The 24809-nt window shown below is 50.1% G+C and overlaps 1 protein-coding gene across 2 annotated transcripts; it reads right to left on the minus strand.

Annotated features, from left to right (window-relative positions):
* Positions 1-465: 465 nt before the first annotated feature.
* On the minus strand, positions 466-24809 carry FBXO42 (F-box protein 42). Of its 2 annotated transcripts, XM_066606326.1 has the most exons (10): positions 24672-24809; positions 19074-19332; positions 9654-9770; positions 7705-7839; positions 4823-4976; positions 4470-4580; positions 4175-4271; positions 4031-4087; positions 3485-3601; positions 466-3293 (listed from the first exon to the last, which is right to left on the minus strand). In XM_066606326.1, exons 2-10 carry the CDS (start codon positions 19315-19317, stop codon positions 2250-2252), a joined length of 2076 nt encoding a protein of 691 aa, XP_066462423.1. In that variant the 5' UTR covers positions 19318-19332; positions 24672-24809; the 3' UTR covers positions 466-2249. The 2 variants fall into 2 exon arrangements, with proteins under 2 accessions (XP_066462423.1, XP_066462424.1); XM_066606327.1 differs by lacking the exons at positions 19074-19332; positions 24672-24809 and adding an exon at positions 18819-19045.

A 24809-nucleotide genomic window follows, 5' to 3' on the forward strand; every position in this document is an offset into this window, starting at 1 on the left:
AATCAGACCTGCAGACGGTGCGGCCATAACACAGGTGGAGGAATCGGCCCGATGAGGAGATCGGAGTCACGGCCATTTACCTCTTCAAGGTCCTTACGCTGGCGGCACATCTATACATACTTGGTAGTGAACCGTGCAGACATTGCTGTGAGCCTCCATTGTGGACGTGGTCCAGAGCGGTCAATCCTTCCCTCGGCTCCGGCCAGCCGCCATTGCGCTGCTATTAAATGGGTTGTCCAAGTTTATAAGGCGGTGGCTTTTGAGAACAGCATCATACCGGGGCGCAGGCCGAGTGCGGTAGAGTCAATCAGCCCCATTCAGTACAACGGATCTGAGTTGCAATACTAGACCCAACCAGTGACCAGGTGTGGCACTGTTTCTGAAGATAATCAGCCATGTTTTTTGACCCTCTACAAGCTCATTAACAAGAACTATAAAGGCGAAAGGAAGTCAGTGCAGAGAGGATAGCGGAAAATCAGGGAACTTTATTGCAATCCATCCCCCTATATAAGGGGCAGATACCAAATGTCAAAAAGATACCCACGTCCAGTGCCAATGCCTGCGTGTGATTGGCTGCAGCAGCTGCCATCTGACTGCTTAGGTGGAAGGAACCCGGACTGAGAGGAGGGAGGACCATGCAATAAGACCTTACAAAATAACGTGGCAATAATTTAATAATCCGCTGACGCCTCTGCATTGGTCAGGGGGTCAGGAGCGGTAAACCACTCTGTAGTTTATGTCCATAGTGTATGCAGGCTCAGGCACCATAGACACCAGCATTCCAATGAAAGCACTCCGCCCTTGCTGCCCTCTGGAGGTTATCCTCCTCTCTGCACTTGGAAGTTGCAACACAAAACAACTGCTGGGTGGCTTCACAGACCTTCAATTCCATATGAGCCCTTTGGAGCCACCACTGTAGGAGAATACAAGTCCCTTGGATCTGGGAGGGGAACAATAATGCACAACTCTACCGAGCCGGTATTGCCCACAAGCTTGAAGAGTGCCGTCGCCTTATTACATGCTGCAGGGTACAGCGACAAGACTGGGGGGCCTTAGAATAAGTTCCTACAGGTCACAAGTCACTTCTCAGTCAATCCGCGGGGCAGTATGGCTGCATCATTGTAATGCGATTGGTTGGGAAGCTGCACATGCTCAGTAGAGGCGACTAGTACAAGCAGCGCTACACGGCCACTGCGCTGCCCTATAAAAGGTGTATATTTCACCTTTACCTGCTGTAGGGTAGAAGAGACTCTTCATACCCACAGACACCTGCTCTTAAAGGGCCCCTTCCCTGTGCCATCAGATACATTTCTCACCTCGCGCTCCGAGCTCCTGCACCCCCAGCTCCTACGCTACATACCCTGCATGTCAGAGGGATGATGGGCACTGTAGTTTTAGGAACACTGGAGAGCTACCGTTAAGCATTAAAGTGATTGACTGGTTACCAGACATCCCTTTAACAGTGCTCCCTGCATAAAATAAACTGATCATTACTTACACCACCTCTTCCTCCGGCATCACCAGGATCCAGCGCTGCAGCTCCGCTGTGTACCCAGCATTTGTTGTGGCAGCTGACATTAAGTGACGGCTGCAGAGTGACAGCGCTCGGTCTTCTGGTATCAGAGGTCACCTGACTCCATGTGACATCAGCTGCCACCAGGACCACAGCGTGGCTGCAGCGCTGGACCTCGGTGACAGCAGAGGGGTAGGTACTAAGCAGGTTGCTATTTTACTGCAGGAAGTGCTACTAGAGGAATGCTGCCTGATAACCAGACAATCCCTTTAAAAGGCAGACTGTAAGTGATGGGATTTAAAGCTACAGTAACTTCCCCCCCCCTCTATAGGAATACCAACACAGGCTATAAAAATAAAGCACTTTGAGGGGGGGGGGGGGGGCTTGGCCTCGTCTCACCTTTACGTGTATTAGGACCGGACAATGCATGATGAATTGTGGATCGTGGACCTGAACGACAAGGTCCTGAGGATCTCACAGCAGGCAACCTACCATCCCGGTGCTAAGCCTGTCCACCCCCCTATACCACAGCACTAAGCAACGTTGCAGAAGCCCATAGCAGAGAGGGGTCCCATCAGGAGGGGAGCAGGGAGAGAGCTAACCCCCTCCACACTCATTTTATTCACTGGCTCGTATCCAAGATCTAAAAGGGACAATATCACAAGGGATCAAGTAGTGTAAAAATGGAGCTGGGAGGGGAACATCCCCAGTGAGTCTCTGGCATCCATTGTCCACATTATCTCTTGGCTCTTACGAAATACAAGGCGTTGGTTTTGGGGTAATATTTGACGTTCTGTTTTTTGTCCATGAGACCTCCGAAAATTATGAGCTCTCCTCGACCCTGCACAACAGTGTGTAAACTGGTCTCAGGGGGTCCCACCACAGAGCTGTTACTGAAAACCTTCCATTTTACACGGCCCCGTTCCCGGGTCCCCTGAATGTCCAAGGCATACATCTGCATAGGCTTGCAGTTCAAGCTCTGATATAAGGGCTTCCCCACATTCAGCGACTGGGGTGGGTGATGTCCTAGACGACGGGCGATAGGGGGCAGGGAATGGGCATCACTTTGGGCAGGGACTGGCCGTACTGAGGCCGCTTCAGAGCCGCTGCTGGGAGAACCTGGAGAGGTGAGGGTTGGAGGGCTGACAGGGTTAGCGCCCCCCTGTGATGAGGATGGAGGTGAGGAAGTTACCAGGGCTCTAACAGCTTCCAGTCCTCGACGAAGCGCTCCAGGTGACACCGCTCCCGAAAGGGTGGAAGTAATGTGTGGGGGGGTGTGGACTCCGTTTGTCTGTTCAGGTGGGTTTCTACTTGTATCCAGATCTACATCCCCCCTTTTCCAATCTTCTGAACCAAGACATAAATCCTTCTGCTCCGGCAGAGAGCCGCGTCGCGGAGCCATTGGGGCAGCTTTATGTTCACAGCTCTCAGCAGCCGAGGGTGAAATGACCTGCAAGGGGCTGTCCAAAGCTGCAGCAGGCGATATACTGCCCCCATTAAGGACAGGAGAAAGGCCATCACCCTTAGCCGGGGACAGGCTGCCTTCCCGGGAACCACCGCCACTTTGCCTCTGAGGCCGAGGCCTGAGAGTCCCCCAGCGGCCATTTACACAAGGGGCTTCATCAGGTGCTCGGACCGGGGAGTGTGATCGATACTCTCTCGTTTCCGGAGCCAGGGAAGGTGGAGTTGCACTGATTGGTGAAGGACGGGAATTCAAGCTTGGACTAAGAGGAGCCCGGCCGCTGGGTGCCTGACTGAAGACCACCACACACTGGCCCACCTACAAGAGATGGAGGAAAACATGGTTACTACTCTGTACCTATATGTGAGGGATAACAGAGTAACTACAGAAATAACACAGCGTTATTTCCTCTGAGATAAATGGCCTCAGAATCCACGAAGCTGCAACATAGTAGCCCCACCGCCCGTGACGCAGCATCAGATGCCCATGGGGCATCACAGAGGACTTACTCTACAAGCAGGATGGCACCACAATTCTGGGGCTCCGTGCTCCTCGTTTTCTACTTTCAGCTGCTGCCAGGTCCAAGGAGAAGTATTCATGTGCAGCAGCCAGGCATCCTTAAAAAGCTGAAAAAGGGTAACAATTATGATGGTCACTGCAGAGCTGTGGATCATAAGAGAGCATATTATTAAAGGGACTAGGATATTAATGACCTATGCAATACACGATCGGTGGGGGTGCACTGCCTGGGACCCTCAGCAGCCAGTTATTTGAAGAGGTGGTAATACTTGGGTGAGCGCCATGGCCTCTCCAGGGTCGTCACACGATCTTTCAGCAGCTCACCCCCATTCACATATGAAGCTGCGCCTGGTATGCGGTGAAGAGGCCAAAGTCATCACCCGAGCACCGCAGCCTCTTCAAATAGTTCATTGCAGGGGTCCCAGCTGGCAGATTCCCACCGATCGGATATTGGAGACCTATCTTAAGAATATTCTAGTCCCAAAAACCCTCTCTAAATATATAATGAGGGCTGGAATATGACATAGTGTACTCACAGCATTGGGTCCTCCGCAGCCACCCAGGATCAGGATAGTCTCACTGTCAATAACGATCTAGGAGGTAAGGACGGACAATTAGATGCTCATCCCACATTATCCAGTGAACAGGAAGGGGCAGGAAGACACTTATACCAGGCATACCTGCGACTGTCCTCCTCGGGGGTGGGGGCTGGGTCCAGAGATGTTTGGTTTGGACCATGACCACTGCTCCATGTCAAGCACCCAGACATCATTGCTCCTGAAAGATGATCCCATTGTCATTATCTACTAATTACAAGAGCGGTTTGCATAAATTCCAAGGGAAGTAGAGGCGCAGCAAGACCAGCCGAATGGACATGTGGCAGTAAGAAAGGACTGCAGGAGTGGTGGGTGACGAATCAGCCCGCTCATTCACGAGGACATTCCCAATGGGTGAATACGGTGAAAGTCAACTTACATTTGACGAGAACCAAGAGATCCTCCGAAAACTATCATCTTATCACGAATAACACAGGACGAGTGCCCAGCCATCGGTGGGGGCCCATGGGTGGTCACAATGCAGTTCCACCTGGAAAGACAACATGGTTATTACAGTAAAGCTAATGCCAGCCAATTAGGGAGATGAAGGAACCCACCAATCACCTCGCTCTACGCAGGCCTCAAGGACGCTGAACTGCCTGCACACACAATACATGGAGACTAGATCTCTGCGGTCGCGGGTATAAACGGCTCCAAAATAAAACCAATGGCAAGCGATGTTAGATGTCGGTTACCCTCCCTGCAGCCATGACAGCCGAGATCCCTTCTTACCAATTCTTAGATGGGGAATATGTGTGAATCTCATCAAAGAAGCGTTCTGGCTGATGTAAGGGATATGGGCTCGGCCGCGTCCATCCACCAAACAGAACCAGCAGCTCCTTGTATACAACAAGTGTGGCTCCTGCCTTCGGAGAGGGATAGGAACCTGTGAAAACACAACAGAAGTGATATGGCAAAGTGATTATATGTAACAAGCATACACATAATATAGTACATATGTGCGTAACGAAGGGGGGCGCTGAAACGCCCTGAAGACCAGCGGTACACCGTTATGGCCGCCTTCATACATAGGTGCAGTATGGCTCCTCCGCAGAGCAAGGACTAAATACAGCAGCCGCTTCCCAGATATCGGCCGTCCCCAGACAGGAATTCAGACAGAATCCCTCATGGCAGAAACTAGTGGGAAAAATTCCTGCGAAGTTCCCGAGGGAATATATATATATGTATGTATACATACAGACACACATACCGTCTACAGTTGTAATCAGCATTATTCAGCCCTCGTTTCACATGAAGTTTGTCAAGTTTACAAAACAAACAAGAAAAATGTAAAATCGCTCAACACAACTAATATAATAAGCAATTTACCCAAATTCACTACAAAATGCCACTTTTAGGGCTCCTTCCCACGGGCGTACTTGTGTGCATAATACGCAGAGAATAGAACCCCCTGATTACAATGGGTTCGCTCATATGCATGTATTTTGTACGCGCAAAAAAAAAACCAAAAAAAAAGACAACATGCAACAAAGGTCCTCAGAGGTCTATGGGGGGTGCGCACGCAATCCACAACAAGATGCGCAATACGCTGTGCAATTCCATGGGAAAAAAAGAACACATCTGCAACTCATCAGGCTAAAAAGCCATTTAATGGCGGCGTGTTTGTCTGCCGCACGCAAATGTACAATAAAATACACCTATACGTGCGCAGAAAAAAAAAAATAACATTCACTGCGCAAACATGTTGCGCTGAGGCATGCACAACTGTACATATGCCCGTGTGAAGGAGTCCTGACCGACTCCTGTAGTCTTAGAATTAACCCCCTTCATGCTGAGCGTCCTTAGTACATAGTAGGTCACCTTCTGCTGCTATGACCGGCTGCAGACGTGATGTACAGCCAGACAGCGGTCCTGAGGAGTCTTACCCCGGTCCTCATGGCCTCCTGCTTACTACGGTAATATACTTGAGTGGAGAAAAACAAGCAGCAAACAGTTGGTAAATTTGACAAAAACCTTATTGGCAATAGAGGTTGAATAATTTCGATTACAACCATTATATTACCCCCCCCCCCCCCCCCCAGTTCACCCCTCTGGAAGATGGAGGACCACCAGAGGGACCCCTCATGTAACAGGTGGTTGTATTCTATAACCTGTTGCTGCTCCAGAACGGGGTGAGATGAAGGGATCCTCTAGAACGATCACCAAACGTTGGAGATCAGCGGAGAATTGCCAGAAGATGCCGATGGGAAGGAGACGATCCCAGAACGACCCAGAATTAGGGGGCGATTCCCAGTAATCCCATACAGCCTAGATTGGGATTGTTGGACTGTGAACTAGGATGACAGGCAGCACTTTCAGAGGACAACCGCCCTGGGGCCCCAATGACTGGTAGGTGGCTCTACAGACCACCAACATTCTCACAAAAACCCAAAGGTCAGAATTCCAGCCCTAAAGTTCAGTCGCTTCACACCGACTGCAATGAATTCTGCTTTGTTAAAGCCAAAAACTGGCAGCTCCGTTATCTACTGTGAGAAAACCATCATATCTGCTCTGCGGGAGGAGGACGGCCGACACACAAGATTATCCACCGGGTCCTAGACATACAGCTGGGGAATTACATCATTAACGCTGCAGATATTCTGCACAAAAAAACTGCGAAAGAGCTTAATCAATAACATCTAGATATTGTCTATAAGGGAAACCCATCCGCTATTAACTCCCCCGCCGGCCTCCGTCCGAAGTGACAGATCTGCTTCCCATACCAGCAGTCATAAAACAAGCAGGAACGGGTAAGACACTACCTGGGCACAAGTTAGGACAACTCCTGGGCAGCTTTCCAGAGACATAAGCTAATGACAGCAAACCTGCCGGCAGCCCGGCCTGGTCCTGACAGCGGGGTGGGATTGTGTGGGGCCCCTCCCGTGGGATAGCGATCAGCAGCGTATTCTCAGGGAGAGCGCTGGGAATAATCAGGCAGGCGGCTCACGCTGAGATGGAAGCTTTAATGGAACCTGTAATCTCTGCCTATAAAATCAGCGGGTCACCTGAGGACCACGAGCAAGGAACCCCCCCCCCCCCCCCGAGGACATGTCACTTCCCCGGGGACATTTACCAGAAGGTATACAGGGGACAAGTAATGTCCCTGCAGTGCAGCAGCATCCAGATCACGAATAGGAGCGATGACGTCACAACTGTCACATGACCAGGAACCTATTAATTGGGTCTGTACTCGCTGGTCATAAAAAGCGCATCACTCCCTTTGTCTCTATGCTTTAAATAGATTTGTCGGGACTTGACTATTGATGACCCATCTTCATCAATAGTTTATTGGCAGGGGTCCACCACTAGGGACCCCCGGTGATCGGTCATTATCTGGTCCGCTGTCAGTATGGATGGCACCAGAAGCTGACAGCTCCGTACCCAATGGAGCGTCCCGAGCTTTAGGCTCCATACACACTGACGGCGGACCAGATATCAGCTGATCGTTAGGGGTCCCAAGTGTCAAACTTGCCAATCAGCTACTGATTGCCTATCCTGAAGACGGGTCAATGTTTCAGACCTGAACAACCCTTTAATTTACTAAGGTCAACACCACAAATCCCATGAAATTGGCCTCATGACAACTTCACAGCGCCAGCGGGCGTCGCACTCACCTGACGCCAGGGGGCGGATCCATTCTTTGCTGTTGAGGTCCAGTCGCCACAAGTCATTGAAGGCCGCGTTACAGCTACTCTGCGTGCAGCCGCCAAACACGTACATGGACTGGTTTGAGTCGTAGTAACACGCACCTGACAAAAGCAGAAGGAAAACTGTGGTGGTTGAAGGTGGCCACGTCCTACGAGACCCCAATATATAACATGGCAGCGGCGGGGACCGCATCCAATATACGCAGCAAACTCATCTCACCAACACCAGATCATCCAGCACACTAAACTGAACGCCAGAAGGCCGAGCAGAGGCGCGCAATTCATAAATGCATCCGTAAAACATTCAAACACATTAATGATGGCAGCAGATTGTATGTTAGCATTGAACTGGAGCCGTCTTCTCTACTATTACATGTAAGATATGGATTATCGGACGGTCATAGTAAGCATATACAACATGTTTAGCCATCAGAAGTTTACCTAATTGTACGTCCGGGGCCGGAGAGCCGCACGGACTGCTGAGCAGTGTGCCCCTTTCGCTGTGACTTAGGGCCCATCTAGACAACGATTATCGCTCAAAAGACATCTTTTAACCCTTTCCAATCCATTTATTTTTTCTCACCCATTCTCCCCAGTTCCAAATAAATTGGAGCTGGGGAGAATGGGTGAGAAAAAAAATACATTTTCCCTGCACCCTCCTGAACTGACAGAGTTCAGGAGGGTGCAGGGAGGGACCTGCTTACCTGTCCGGCGTCTTTCGCATTCTCCTTCTGCCTCCCAGCTCAGCGATCATGTGACCGCTGGGGTCAGGTGGCACCTGGCAGTCACATGATCGTCGGGCCGGGAGACAGAAGGAGAATCCGCAAGATGCCGGTCAGGTAAGCAGGTCCTCCCACAGTGCAGGCTCCCGGCTCGGCGTTCATGTGACCGCCGGGGGTCAGGTAACACCGGCGGTCACATGATCGCCGGCCGGAATCTCTATGCATTACATAGCGCTAATTGAGCGCTATGTAATGTGTAAAGGAGAAGGCAGAAAGGGTTAAAAAACCTTTCTGCCTTCTCCTCGGGGGTCCTCGATGAGGACCAGTGCAGGAGTGCATCTGCACCCGATGTGTCTGATGATCGGGTGCAGATACACTCCTGCACTGCAGTGTCGGGCCTGCCCCGACATCGAAGCTGTGGAGGGAAATTAGGATGTCGGGGCAGGCCCGACATTGGACTGGAAAGGGTTAAGCGACAATCGTTGTGTGCATTTACACAGCAAGATGATCGCTCAAAATTTGCTCACACGGCAGTTCGAGTGACAGTTTTGAGCGTTCACTTTGCATAAGTGTGTAAATGAAGGCTCATGCTGTATGCAGAAGACAAGCGGGACCGCTATCTTCTGCATACAGCTGTTGTCTTCTCGGAGCGCTGAGCTGGTATAAAGCTGAGCGCTCCAAGCAGGGTATATAGAACACAGCTGGAGCGTTGTCTTCTGCATACAGCTGTTGTCTCCTCAGAGCGCTGAGCTGGTATAAAGCTGAGCGCTCCAAGCAGGGTATATAGAACACAGCTGGAGCATTGTCTTCTGCATACAGCTGTTGTCTCCTCAGAGCACTCAGCTGGTATACAGCTGAGCGTTCTGAGCGAGGTATGCAGAAGACAAGTGGGGCCGCTTGTCTTCTGCATACTCCTGCTGTGTTCTCCGAGTGGCATACCAGCTAAAACAATAGTATCCTGCTGAGAACTCAGCGCACGGCACTGATAAGACTCATCGTTAACGAAATCTGCACAATGTCCGCGAGTTTAGACAACGATTATCACTCAAAAGATGCGTGAGCGATAATCATTGTGTCTAAATGGGCCTTAACTCTCCTCTTGGTACAAGAGCTCACAGTCTATACCCTCTCCTCCGAAGAGAGCAGAAGCAGCCGGCAGAGATTCTCACAGGTCCAAGAAGCAAGGAGACTCACTGTGCGAGAAGCGCTGGGTAATCGGGGTCCCGGGGTAGGGGTAGGTTCGGCTCTCCCACTGAATGTTTCCATCATGAACAGCCTTAATGAATCCGTGATAACACTGGTGAGCGACCCCTGGTGGCAGAGGAAAGCATTATTACAGGGATGCCTCATGGCGCCCACACAGAGCAGAGCCCACCTATCCTGGGTGAGAAGCTGTACACCGCACCCCATTATATAGCCCATCTATTCAGGCACCGCAGGGTCCGACGTTACACTGATGTAGGACTCCGCTGGTGCCCGTATGCCGCTGCCAGCTTGCCAATGTTAGGCCCGGGCTCCACGATCACTTCTATCATGAATCTGCATAGCGATCAGTGAGCCGCACAATGGTGGTGGTGACAACAGTTATGGGGTGGTCTCAGCCCGGCAGGATTAACCCCTAAGAGACAGCTAAGGTTTGGTTTTTCATCCCTAGATAGCCCTAAGAGCCAGAAGTTGGCATAACCAAGTGAGGGCTTGTATATTACAGGACAACTTGTATTATTCAATGGCACCATTTATGGTCTATACAAATGGTACAAAAAAAAAATGAAAGCTTTTAAGTGGGATGAAAAAATGAATAAAAATTATATATAAACCACACAGTTTGCTACATTTTTAGGAAAGGGGTTTATTTTTACAGCATTCACTATATTCTGTGGGTCAGCGCAGTTGTGGGGATACCAAGTCGTCAGCGCCACATTCTGACCGCTGTAACTATTCTGATCACTTACTGTAGACAAAAAGATGAAAGAGGCTTCCAAAAGTGAACAATTCAAAAGCACCCCTTATAGCAACACCCCACCCCCTTATATAAACACCCCCCCCCCTTATATAAACACCCCCCCCCTTATATAAACACCCCCCCCCTTATATAAACACCCCCCCCTTATATAAACACACCCCCCCTTATATAAACACCCCCCCCTTATATAAACACCCCCCCCCTTATATAAACACCCCACCCCATGTCTTTCCCAAAAATAAACCTTTAATTCTTAAAAACTCGACAACACAAATAAAAAAATCAGCTACATAACCCGATACAAAGTAATATTGCAAAGATATAAACATGCAAGAAGCTACGGAGACCCCCTAGATAGATGGTGGGGGAACTTGAGAGAAAGATGGAGCGTAGCGAGGGTTTCACACTGAAGGACCTCTTCACTAGTTGTGGCACCTAAACAAACAAGTATATAAAAACCACAACCCAACGGGGAACCCGCAGGCCGACTACATGTGACGCTCGCAGATCGGTGATGTTCTTTGTGTTATACTCACACTTTTGAGGAAAGAGACCCCGAGAGACCAAACCCAGATGATAAGTTCATCAGAGGGTATGAAAGACCAAGAATCACGATTGCCCATCCTCACCCTACACTCCCCCTGCCCGACCGCGGGGGCTCACTGTGAAAAGGGCGAACCCGCAATCCCAATACTTGCCGCCACACAATATGCCATCATGCCCTTACAGGCCAAGCGCTGCCCCATCCATAAGTTACTATTGGGTACGGCGGTGCTTAAAGGTTTGTGAACCCTTCAAATTTTCCATATTTCTTCTTATATTTGACCTAAAACTACATAAAATGAAGTCCTAAAAGTAGCAAAAGTATGTGAACCTTTGCTTTCAGTGTCTTGTATATCAATAACGGCATCTAAACCTTTCCGGTAATTGTTGATTAGTCCCGCACATCGGTCTGGAGGAACCTTAGCCCGTTCCTCCGTACATTAGAGCTTCATCTCCGATATGTTGGTGGTTTCCTCCCATAGACGGCTCCCTTCAGGTCCTTCTGCAACATTTCATAGGATGTGGGCCTCCTTCACACGAGCAGCAAAGTCGCATTGCTACAAATGGCATGTATGAGAAGCCCATGCTTTCCTATGGGTTCCTTCGCACATGCGATGTTTTGTAGCATGCAACAACCCGAGGATCCCGCAATATGCCCACGACTCGTGAGGTTTTGTAGCCCATGTTTCCCTATGGAGCCTTCCTCTCTGTTGCATCGCATCAAAACGAGATTTTTGTGCGATGCAACTTTGACAGTAGAAAATCCTCCTGTCATAGCCATAACATAAGCCCTAGCTGCAGGAAAGAAAAGGATACATCACCTAGAAGCGCTGTCTTTACCGGCGCGTCTTCTCCCCGGGTCTCCGACACTATTCTCCATATCTTCTGGCTGGGAATTGAAAATTCACCACCTCCTGGAAGCACTGCTCCTGATTGGTTGGCGCTTAGCCAATCACGGTCAGCGCTCAATGAACCAATCACAGCCATTCATGGAGCGCTGGTTCTGCTTGGCTAAGGCCGCCTGCAGACGGGCCGGTCGGATCCGGCGGCGAGAATTCTCGCCGTGGGACCCGACCCCAGTGCCTGCAGGGAGGATCGCGTACTCACCCGCGCCTGGCGGCCCCGGCTCTTTCATGTGCCGGCTGCCGATCAGCCAGCGCAAGCGCAGACCGGACCCGGCGGCCGGGTGAGTGACGTTTCTGTGCAAGGCTCTGCGAGCCCCGCACAAAAATAGGACATGCCGCGGTTTGTTTGCCGCGCGGCCAAACAGCGGCCGTCTGCATAGGAGTGCGTATTGTAATGCACTCCTATGCAGGCTTTTAGTGGCGGAAATTCCGTGGATAATCCCGCAGCGGGATTTCCGCCCGTGTGCAGGCGGCCTAAGTGTTAGCCAATCACAAACAGTGATTTCAAAAGGCAGGGATTTTTCAATCCCTTGGCCAGAAGAGATGAAAAACAGAGCCGGGGACCGTGGAGAAGCTGCCGCATAGCCTGGACAGCACTTCTAAAAGTAATGTATACTTTATTTCTGCAGCTAGGGCTTATATTTCAAGCTACAAAATCGCAGTATCACTGCGGAAAAACTGCAGCAATATCAGCAATGTCGCACGGACCAGCAATTCAATATCACTGTGATTTTCTCGCGGCGATGCCGTGTTGCCGGAGCCTTAGGCTTGTTTCACACGGGCGACAGATATCGGCGCTATAAAATTGCAGCTTTGTACACGATTTTGGAGCGTCAGTGATGCTTTTTCTTGTGAAAAATCTCGCATCGCGCCGCTGCTACATGCGATTTTCTCATGAGGAAGTAAATAGGAGTTTCTAATGTTAAAAACGTATCGCAAAACACGAAAATCTCAAGTACATCCCATGCGATACATGAGGAGGCTCCATAGGAAAGCATGGGCTACAGAACATTGCAAATCGCGGCAATATTCAGCACGACGCAACATAGCATCAGACAAAACATCGCTAATGTGAAGGAAACCACTGGAAACCGCGGGCTTCACATACAGGCGTTTTGTAGCCTGTGTGAAGGCAGCCTAAAGGGAATCCGTCATAAAGTAAGTTCTGGTTCTGTTAGGGGACACGCCAAGGAGCCGGGTGATGTATTTCTTATATTCTCCGGCTTCCGCAATCCAGCACGGTCACCCGGGGGAAGAATGTCCGATGCATGAAAATGTGACTTTTCCAGAGTCCCACACATGCGTTCGCCTATATAAGTATACAGGAAAGCACACAGAGTCGGATTTTCCTGCCACACGCCCGCTTCAGAGGGCGACAATGCCGGATCGCGGCTCCGTGTCACGTATGCCAACAGCACCATAACAGTTCACGGCACTGTGGGGTCATTTGACATTTTCTTCAACCATCCTCCTATAAAACGACTTGTGCGGGTTGTTCCCCCGCTGCGTGACCCACATTCTCTTGAGATTCGGCTCACGGACGGACGCCCCGGCATTTTTAAAGTGTGTTTTGGGGTGCGTCTTCAAACGCAGACAAAAACACTGTCATGTAATAGCAGCCTGAACCGCACCGGTCACCTTGTCATCCCCGATCAGTCAATGGCACGACACACAACTCTGATCTCACCTTGAAATTACCGGCTAATCCTAAGCGAAATTTCAAATGGGTCAGAATACGCATGACGCGACGCAAACCGCAGTAACTGCTGCGCCAAAACCTGCAGGCTACCTGTGGATTTTAGTATAGAATGCCGCAGCCGTGGATTTGGCTTCGTCTTGTGGCGTAATTCCGTCCCGCATGAAAGATCCCTAAAGGTTAATATACATTTGCCACTAACAGACACGTTTTCCTCAATCTAGTATTTTTTCACTCATTTGTGTAGTAGATATTTTCAAGACAAATATTAGCAAAATATGGAGGATTCTGAAGGGTTCACAAACTTTCATGCACCACTGAAATCATTCCAAAAAGCCATCCCGACGCGCTTCCCTGGTCAGATAAGCAGGGTTGACACCGAGCGAGATAAATATTATATTCCATTAGTTCAGATGAACACAGAGATACCAATTAGGTTTGGGGTTTTGTTTAGTTTATATTTTATAAAAACATTTCCCCCTGTGAGACCTGAACTTACATTGTATTTCAGAAACAATCAACAGACTGGAATACTTCCGCATTGTGATGTTGGTCCAGCGCTGTCTATTACAGTCGGCCACACGGAGCTCTAATCGTGGCATCTAAAGGGTTAAACTGCCAGGACTGGCATCCTCTTGGATTGTGTCAGCCGTGTTTTACACCATATTTACACGTCAGAGTTCAGTGCCTTTGCACAACGTGTAGAACTCGCACGCTGCATTAACCGATTGTTTCCAAGGGGTTCATTTACACAGGCATTTTAACTCTTGCAGCAAGACATGTCCGATTACTGGGGGTCCGACTGCTGAGACACCCAGTGATCAGAATGGTGTACCCCAACTTCCTCCTGTGAATGTAGTCTTGGTGCACATGGGTGACCAGCGCCCCCCTATGGGATGGTGAGCGATTGAGAGAAAACAGATTGCATCAAAGTGAAGAATCGCTTGCCCCATATTATGCCACTCAATTCACAGGATGGATTCAGGGTGCGCCATTCTCGTGATCATTGGGGGTCCCAGCAGCGATCCTGACTGCAAAATGCAACCAAGAAGAAGGAAACTTTATAGGCGTCCAATAAATTATACAGGAATGTTATCCCATGAAGAGACAAGCAGGTAGAAAGCTGCGATGTCCACGATAAATCCGGCACCCCAGCGCCTCCGCCCTCATTTATTACAGGCTATATAAGGAGATTTGTGGGTTTCCCGAGCTGATGGGGGAACAAGGAACTCGCAGTTACATTCTGGAAGTTCCCCAAAAGTTAGGATAAAATAAGAAGTTGTTGCGTCTGGACGATGTGCAGAATACGAGCAGTGAAATAGCTGCACGGTTATTATTATATACTATAAATGGTAACGACCACAAACATGTCAATGGGAAAAAATAAACCTGCGGGAAAAACAGGTCTGAATTGACAACCGCGGCACAGAACCACGAGGAACTTATTTCAGCTGCACCGCGACCAGTAAAATGGGCAGACGTTTTGCTGATATAAAAGGGACAAGTAGAATTTTGCAAACAATATTATTATTGCACCAATGCATCAAATACAATAAAGAAACAGGAAGAAAAAAAACAGCCTTAGGCCGCCAGCAGACGGGCGGGTCGGTTCCGGCGGCGAGGATTCTCGCCGCAGGACCTGACCCAAGCGCCTGCAAGGACCAGCACGTACTCACCCGCGCCCGCGGCTCCGGCTGTTTGATGTGCCGGCTTGCCGGGCAGCCGGCGCATGCAGAGACCGGAGTCGGCGGCGGGTGAGTGACATTTCTGTGCGGGGCTCTGCGAGCCCCGCGCAGAAATAGAGCATGCTGCGATTTGTTTGCCGCGCGACCGTCTGCATGGGATTGCGTTTGTTAACACAATCCTATGCAGGCTTCCAGCGGCGGAAGTTCCGCGGGAAATCCCGCTGCGGAATTTCCACTCGTGTGCAGGCGCCCTTTGGCTTGGTTCACACAGGGCAGATTTGCTGCGGTTTTTCCGTTGCGGTTTTGCCGCAGAAGAAATGCTTCTGCGGCAAAACCGCTTCAAAGGTTAATTTTGGCTTGCAGATTTTCCTGCAGCGGTTTTTTACTTTTTGCCGCGTATTTTGGTGCGGATTTTGCTGCGTCCATAGAGGTCTATGGACAAAAAAAAGACAGAAGAATGGACATGCTGCCTCTTTGAGGCTGGGTTCACACAGGGCAGAATTGCTGCGGATTGCCGTTGCATATCCGCACTGCGGCAAAACCGCTGCGTTTGCAGTGCAATGCAGCACAAATAAGTTTTGCAAAAAAGCTGTTCTCACAGGACGGATTTTTTCCGCACAGCCGTAGTGCGGAAATGCAACTGCATCGCGGTTTTAAAAGATTCAGCATGTTCATTCTTTGGTCTTTTCCGCAGCACTTTTTTGTCCATAGACCTCTATGAACGCAGCAAAATCCGCCACAAAAAGTAAAAAAGCCCAAATTAACCTTTAAAGCGGTTTTGCCGCAGAAGCAGTTCTTCTGCGGCAAAACTGCAACGGAAAAACCACAGCAAAACCGCGGCAAATCTGCCCTGTGTGAACCCAGCCTGAAAACCGCGCCGGAGTTGCATTTCCGCACTGCGGCTGTGCAGAAAAAAATCCGTCCTGTGAGAACAGCTTTTTTGCAAAACTCATTTGTGCTGCATTGCACTGCAAACGCAGCGATTTTCAAACAGTGCGGATATGCAACGGCAATCCACGGCAAAACCGCAGCAAATCCGCCCTGTGTGAACCCAGGCTTAAGGAAACCTCCTTTCAATGTGTGAATACAGCTGATATGCAGAGCAACGCGACTCATGGCTGCAGACTATAAGATACCGATTAGAGAAGATGGTGCGGTACAGGTAGGATACGTTATGGAGGAGCTCTGCCCACAAGAGCTTACAGTCTCTGGCAAAAGAGAGGCGATCAGTCTGTGTCTGAAGAGAGAATAGGAATTGCAGATTTTCCTAATTGTCTGTAAAAGTGCTTTAACGGAAGTCACTTGATTTTTCCTATGTAAGCCAAGTGTATTAGAGGACGGTGGATAGGGGGGGATTGTACCTTTTGTTTTTGAAACGCTCCAATACAAAAATATTCTGCTTGCTGCGTGATATGTAAATGACAGCTAAACCGTCCAATGGACGAATCATCTGCTGCAGAACTCCGGCCCCCGCTTCTTTAAATACACCCCTCCAAAATCCTGTGTTTCAAGACCCCTTGCAGCATACTAGGGAATCCAGCGCACATACGTGACGTCATTTATGATTTGAGACGACCACCAGGAGTCGCTGCGCATGTGCCGGATTGCCTGCTGGGGCGTAAAGGGTCTTAAAATGCAGAGCAGCTTAGTTTAGCTGCCATTTGCTTATATAGTGGGAAGCAGAATATACCCACCACGGGCACATAATGCCCACCACGGGCACATCCTATAATATACTTAGCTTACACTGGTAAAATCAAGCGACTTACTAATTGTTGATGCACTGGAGCAATAATGAATGAAAACACCATATATAAATATCATATACATAAGCAGATAATAAACCGGTCCAGTAACCTCTTCCTGACCAGCCCACATAAATTAACAGTGTGCCCAAGGGAACCCCGTAGTGTCAGTAATGAGGTCACAGGGATTTCCTGCGCTGACCGTATGCAACGAAGATACATCCTGCCTGCATGTCTGTGTATACAGATCACGGCTAACCATCATCTAATGGCCCATTTACATGTAACAATCATCACTCAAAAATGGTTCAAACAAACTAATTTGAGCGATAATCGTTCAGTGTTAATAGGGGGAGGTGGAAACAAGTCGCTCACGATTCATTTACTTATCGTTATCGCTGATTTTCAGTCAACATAAAAACTATCGCTGGCTTCCTGTTACGTGTAAATGCTCCCCGCTCAGCGGTGATGTTCGCGCTCATGCAGGCGTTTAAACAAGTGTCGGCCCGTGTAAATCAGTGATCTGTCCCCATATAGACAACGTCCTCGCTGCAACCTTGTGCAGCCATAGTAAAAGAAAAATGTTAAATAAATACATAATCTCTCTCAGACATTTTGGGGTTGACTAAGGGAAAAAACACAACACTTTTTGGAGATATAAAAAAAAGGCATAGTTTTGCTTTTGGCACGAAAACTCAAAAACACATATGACCATGAAAGGGTTAAAAGAGTTCTCATTAAGCTAACAGGATATGTGATAATCATCTGATTGCTGAGGGTCCAACAGCTGGAATCTGCAGGACAGACAAGGATGGTGAACCAGAAGTTACCCGAACAAATGGAGCAGCGGAGTCCATGTGTGATCACAACTCTGTTCACTTCTACAGGGTGGAGGGAGATTATGTCCGCAGACAGTGAATGGCGTGGTGATCACACGTGCACACCGCTCTTCCAATATCACTAGGGGAACGCAGGGGGTGCAGGTCCCAGATGAAAGATCTCAATGATCATAAATATGTGTTTAATGGGAAAACCCCTTTAAAGCGTCATCCAGGCTTTAACATTAGCTAAATCATAGATAACCTCGTGACATATCCACTTAATTGATGCCTGTAAGAGATGCCATACAGAAGTGTCTGTCACCCATAAGCTATCATGATGGGGGGCACAACAACCACCATATGTACAGGCGGAGTACTATTACAGGACAGAATTGTATATAATCTACTGTGCTATTCCTTTCTCCCACCCGCAGTATACTGACGTATATCAGCAGACAGAGGACAAAAATATACCCCTTTTTGGCTTCTGTCCGACTAACAGAAGCCTATGGACATATTTAGTGAATAGCGTACACGGTAAATACAATTAATAAAATAATACAAACAAGCCTTAAACTATAGCAGCACAAATCAAACCTCTCTCTTTTTTGGTAGTTTGCTACAATGTATCAGAGTAGATGAATCAGTCTCAGAGGAATGAGTAGATTGGATACAATTGTATCCACAGCTCTGAAGACCTTCAAATACTTAATACTTGTCAATCCAAGTGTAAAATGTCTTCATTCACAAAGCGGTCGCTGAAGGGAACGGCCAGCAAACAGATTCTCACAGCGACTATCTACGTAGCAGCGAGACTATTCACCCTTATACACTAATAGCTCCATCACCCGCATTATATACCAGGGTGTATACAGACCAGCTGCAGCTCCTACATGATGAAACTGGCGAGATGCCACATATGCCCTGAGTGGATGGCGGGTAAATTACCTGATCTTCCCACGACACACCATATGTGCGGACTAGGAGACGAGGCAACTTACTTTCCATCATGAGGGCAGAACTCGCCTTGCAGCACACAGAAGGTTACGGCACTAAATATTAAAAGGAGAAGACAATCTTGTAACCAGATGACTTTGGGCCTCGAACCTAAATGGTTTCTGAGAAGTGGCTTTATTGCACACCTCTGGGTTGGGTAATGAACACTTAACTGTTTGTGTGTAACCAGAGCCGAACACTGCGCCGCTATGGAGGACACAACATGCCGCTGGCGATACGGGCTGCACACTATGACTTACCCTTGATGAGCCGATACCACTGCTTACACACCAAGGCTGCGGTTTTATGTTCCTGATATGGAGACAGGAAGGACAGGATGTACTCCAGGACCTCCTCCGGCAGCTCGGACATTGATCGGTTATGCTTAGTCACCTCAGGTGTTGCCTGCGACTCGTTGTCCTGCTCCATAGTAGTCCCGTCTACTGCATCCTCTCCGTCAATGGCCATGAATGCATCATCTTCACTCTCAGAGGAGCTGGCCATGGCATGCCACACGTCCTGCAAGTAGAACAAAACTTTCAAAGTTAATATAAAAGTAATATCAGCAGTTAAAGTGCCTCTGGGATTTAATAAATATGCTAAGATTACAGGATAGCGCCCTCTAGTGCTGAAGACATGTAATAGCAATTACAGTGCGGATTTCAGCGTCCACAACTGCATCTTGGAGGTTGGGTAGGATGTTTGCAGGCAGCTTGTCTATCTAAAGCACATATATTGTAAGGAGCCGTGAAACACTACTGTACCTGCACAGAATCAGCAGGTTATTGTGCTACAACCACAGGTGAGGCAGGAGGCAGGGACCACAGCGCTTGCTTATTGAGGAACACATAGATTAGTATTATTCCCATTGCAATCAATGAAAGAGCTGATGCATGGGGGGTGGGGGCAAACAAAAAAGTAAAAAAGGAGCGATTCAAAACCACAAAGTCATATAATACACTACATGCATTTGTGTGACCTGACCGCCACCAACATCCCTGCGATCAGAGAGCGCAAACATCCACTGCGCTTCACCTCCCAGCGCTGCTGATCCCGATGTTCTGCAGGTTGTTGCCCTGTCACTCACAAATATTAATTGTGCCCTGAAGTCCTGGCACACACAGATGCCGACGCTGGGAACAATAAGACGGCATTATCTGCCCGGGCACGTCAATGTTCATCCATGAGAATGGGAGATAAACCAGGGAGCGGATTGACAACAAGACACAAGAGCGACACTGGAGGAACCACAAGTGAAAACATGCCCTCGGCACTAGACGCCCAAACAAAGCAGAAGGATGAAGGTGTGCGGGTACACGGACATCAATAGCCGTCATTTGACAAACAGCATTGCCCCCGATCACATGAACACTCATTCTGCTGACAGCCAATCCCCCCCCCAAACACATGAAGCCTCGGCGCAGCAGACATCCCCCCCCCCCCCCGACTCTCCCCCCATGGACGCTCGTTCTGCCGACGTCTCCATACACAAACGCTCGTTGCGGCTGACAGCTATTTCCGCCAACTGCCTCATACATAGCTGGAATCGCAGCCCGTAAAGATGATAGCAATCCCAATGATGTCGTCTGATATGAGGGGGGGGAGGGGCACAAATCTCACTGACTAAAATTGCATCAAAACTAGACTAGGAGGCGATCCCTGACTGCTGATTGGCTCCAACGATTTCACAAGGCCATGTGCATTGTTCTGATGAACACATCGCCCCCCTGTGAAGTGAAGGAAGTCACAGTCAGGGCAAACCACACAGCTGGGGGGACAATACAATGAGCACCGGCATGAGAGAGGAGGCTGAGACGCTGCTCCAGGCAAACGACAGGATGGTAATTAGCACCGATGCTAATGAGGGTGCCGACATCTCCTGATGGCTCCATTCCCAGCGCTGCATGTATGAGCTGCCCCTCCACATCAATCCGACCCCCCACAGGCTTCACTCCTGATGAAGCGGGTCACAAATACATGGGCTCCTCAAGATAAACCCACCAACCCCTCACATGCACTGTGTCAAAAACACTCCCTCCCCCAGAAGTTGTTGTTTTGTTATAATACCCGGCATGCAGTTCCATCTCAGGCAGATCTGTAAATGATGAGAGTTGTGGTAATTAGATGAATGGTCTTTTCACCAGAGGCCCTAAAATTAGCTCCCCCCCCCCCCCCCCCATGGCCTATAAGAGGCTCTCGGAGGCTCCTTGTGTGTAGTGACCTCTTCTTGCGATTGTTGAGCTTGTTGACCACTAGACGCCTCTACGACGCAGAGAAGAGATATCAGCCCGTGACCAGAGTCTGAGACGGGGACGCATTATTGGGATGTGAGAAGCTGGATGGTCGTATCGATGAATTGTCCCCATCGGCCGTTCTGACCCAACTGTTAGGGGGTGTTGGGACCAGTGGATAGGGGCACACAAGGTGACCGGGCTCAGGACGCCCCCTACAGACCACAAGTAGAGAGGATTGTGCAATTACCCGACAAGCACTAGCAGCTCCAACTGTTCCCGTTGTCTGCCATCCAGAGACAGGGGGCGCCATCGTTACACCCCTGTGTCTGCCGGAACCATTTCCAGGCACTTGGCTAAAGGACACTTGTACATGTACGACCTCTGACACCCACTGTCGCCTCTGTTTGCATTAAAGGGGTTGTCTCGCGGCAGCATGTGGGGTTATACACTTCTGTATGGCCATATTAATGCACTTTGTAATATACATCGTGCACTAAATATGAGCCATACAGAAGTTATTCACTTACCTGCTCCGTTGCTGGCGTCCCCGTCGCCATGGTGCCGTCTAATTCTGATGTCTTCTTGCTTTTTTAGACGCACTTGCGCAGTCCGGTCTTCTTCCTGGTGAATGGGGCCGCTCGTGCCGGAGAGCTGGTCATCGTAGCTCCGCCCCGTCACGTGTGCTGATTCCAGCCAATCAGGAGGCTGGAATCGGCAATGGACCGCACAGAGCCCACGATGCACCATGGGAGAAGACCCGCGGTGCATCGTGGGTGAAGATCCCGGTGGTCATCTTGGTGAAGGAAGAAGTAGGAAGAAGGAAGACGTCGCAGAGCGGGGATTCGGGTAAGTAATATAAATTTTTTTTTTAAACACATCCCTTGGGATTGTCCTGCGCCGAACGGGGGGCCTATGGGAAAAAAAACAAAAAACGTTTCGGCGCGATACAACCGCTTTAATGTCGTGAACGATGAAACTGGACGCTATGGAGGGGACCCTGGTTGTCAGCAACGATGAATCCAGGTTTAGTTTGGGCACTGACAACGGCCGTGTTCATGTCTGGAGACCTCGGGGTGAGCGCCTCATTCCTGCCTTTGCTGTGGAGCGGCACACTGCCCCCTGCTGGTGTGATGGTCTGGGAGGCCATCGCATACAACAGTCGGTCCCCCCTAGTAGTGGTACGAGGGACAATGACAGCCCAGCGATATGTTCAGGACATCCTGCAGCCACATGTGTTCTTCTGATGGCGGCTTCCAGCAGGATAATGCTCGGCCGCACACACAAGGGGGTCACAGGAGCCCCACAACATTGGCACACTTCAGTCGCTGCCCGATCGCCTGAGTTATTACCAATAGAATGCGGCAGCCAGGCTCATCTTCCTGTCCAGCCAGTACTTGGACGCCTCTGCCCTGTGCCGCTCACTGCACTGGCTGCCCGTCAAATACAGAATATAATTGAAACTCACCACCCTCATCCATAAAGCCCTCCACAGTGCAGCGCCCCCCTATATTACCTCCTTCATCTCAATCCACCAACCAGCCTGCGCCCTCCGCTCCGCTAATGAAACCAGACTGAGCGCCGCTTTAATTCGAACTTCATATTCCAGCCTCCAAGACTTCTCCAGAGCAGCACCGGTCCTCTGGAACGCACTACCAAAGGCTACCCGAGCAATCCAGGACTCGCAGAACTTCAGGCGTGCTCTAAAAACGCACCTCTTCAGGGAGGCATACCGCATTCCCTAAACCAGACCCTCTTTAGTCCGCCTGATAACGGACTGCAATTTCCTGCTAGCCGTAATCAAGCGCTGCCCCTACAGTCGTAACGATTCAGCCACAATACGGCTCAATTTGACTATTGTCTATGTGTATAGCATCCCTCACTCTCCACCCCGCCATACCGTGCCCATCTCCACCTCGCCATACCGTGCCCATCTCCACCTCGCCATACCGTGCCCATCTCCACCTCGCCATACCGTGCCCATCTCCACCTCGCCATACCGTGCCCATCTCCTCCCCGCCATACCGTGCCCATCTCCAGCCCCTTTACCTTCTGTATCACCCTATTATATAGTATGTAAGCTCGTTGGAGCAGGACCCTCACCCCTACTGTTCCCATCCACTGATTACTATGTAACCGGGGTCTTTATATCCCGTCTTGTAAGCACTGCGGAATATACTGACGCTATATAGATGTATTATTATTATATATGGGACCATCTGCGACACACAAGCTTCCACAGCCTACGACTGTACAATCTAGAGGCTCAGTTACAGCATAGTGGAGCAATATGCCGCAAGATACCATACAGAGCCTGTATGCCTCTATGCCCGTATCACATCATGTATCCAAGCTAGAGGCGGTACAACAGGGTACTAGAGCCTCCATGCCCGCCTGTATCACATCTTGTATCCAAGCTAGAGGCGGTACAACAGGGTACTAGAGCCTCCATGCTCTCCCGTATCACATCTTGTATCCAAGCTAGAGGCGGTACAACAGGGTACTAGAGCCTCCATGCTCTCCCGTATCACATCTTGTATCCAAGCTAGAGGCGGTACAACAGGGTACTAGAGCCTCCCTACAAGGAGTCGGTTCTCCACCATAAATGACCCTTTTGCTCTGATACTTTCTCTCTGTGATTACAAGGTCATCCAACATCTTCTAAGGGTTACTGTGTAATTATATGTATATTCCTTAAAGGGGAGGTTACTGGCAAGAAGGGTGTATCCTCCAGAGTGCTACGCAGCATGGAATAAAGGATGCTACACATTTCACAGCACGGGAGTTAGATACACCCCAGGATAGGGGGGAGATCGGGGTGATGAGCCCACTCTGCCAGCCGGACACAAACAGGACGTCTCGTTGAAGTCAGCCAATCAGGTAACGTTGAACATGAGCTATGTTACCTGCCAGGCCTACCATTATACAGGGTCTGTCCTGCACCCCTATAACTGTACATGCTGACTGTCCTCACCGTCACACCGGAGCCGAGGGGCCACAACTAACACAAAGGAAAGAGAACTGCAACCACAGCTTTTAAAGTGAACCCGTCACCAAGTAGAAGAGCCACAAGGCCAGGCAGACCAACCGCCAACAAGCCTCCCCTGCGAGGCGGGCCGGGCCTCCTGGGCAGACCTCGGGCAGCCCCACCCCTGCGGGGCTCCTGGGCAGACCTCGGGCAGCCCCACCCCTGCGGGGCTCCTGGGCAGACCTCGGGCAGCCCCACCCCTGCGGGGCTCCTGGGCAGACCTCGGGCAGCCCCACCCCTGCAAGGCAGGCCCTGGCCAATCTCCGACAACCCCACCCCTGCGGGGCTCCTGCGCAGACCTCCGACAACCCCACCCCTGCGGGGCTCCTGTGCAGACCTCCGACAACCCTCCCCTGCGAGGCGGGCCAACCTCTGACAACCCTCCCTGAGGACGGCTGCAGCTACCTCACCACCCTGACAGGCAGCCAGTACCTGGTATCTGTCAGCATCTAGAGGGCAGGACGCTGAGCTCCAGTCCCTCACCGAGGGAGACCATCAACATGGATGAGGCAGGAATGACTGGACATCACGCAGCGTAAACAGAGCGAGACAGTCAGCAGGGAGGAGACAACTGACGCGTCACAAGCCGCAGCTCTCACCTGGCGAGGCGCACTCTGTCCCCGCAATGCCGCCGTGTCTTCCCCGGTCACGGAGCCACCATCTTCACCAACCTCAGCGGCGACAGAAGACGAAGGGCCGGAGCCGGCGGAGGGGCGCGCGCACACAGACGTCAAACG

Source organism: Eleutherodactylus coqui, chromosome 6, assembly GCF_035609145.1.
Source record: "Eleutherodactylus coqui strain aEleCoq1 chromosome 6, aEleCoq1.hap1, whole genome shotgun sequence".
NCBI classification, from domain to species: domain Eukaryota; kingdom Metazoa; phylum Chordata; class Amphibia; order Anura; family Eleutherodactylidae; genus Eleutherodactylus; species Eleutherodactylus coqui.

Excerpts from the sequence above, each read along its gene's own strand:
- FBXO42 (XM_066606326.1), bottom strand. The coding sequence starts at position 19,317 with ATGGCCAGCTCCTCTGAGAGTGAAGATGATGCATTCATGGCCATTGAC. Across the intron at positions 7,840-9,653 it reads TACCCAGCGCTTCTCGCACA|GTGCGTGTTACTACGACTCA; the intron begins GTGAGTCTCCTT and ends TGCTTTTGTCAG. Across the intron at positions 4,088-4,174 it reads CCCGAGGAGGACAGTCGCAG|ATCGTTATTGACAGTGAGAC; the intron begins GTATGCCTGGTA and ends CTTACCTCCTAG.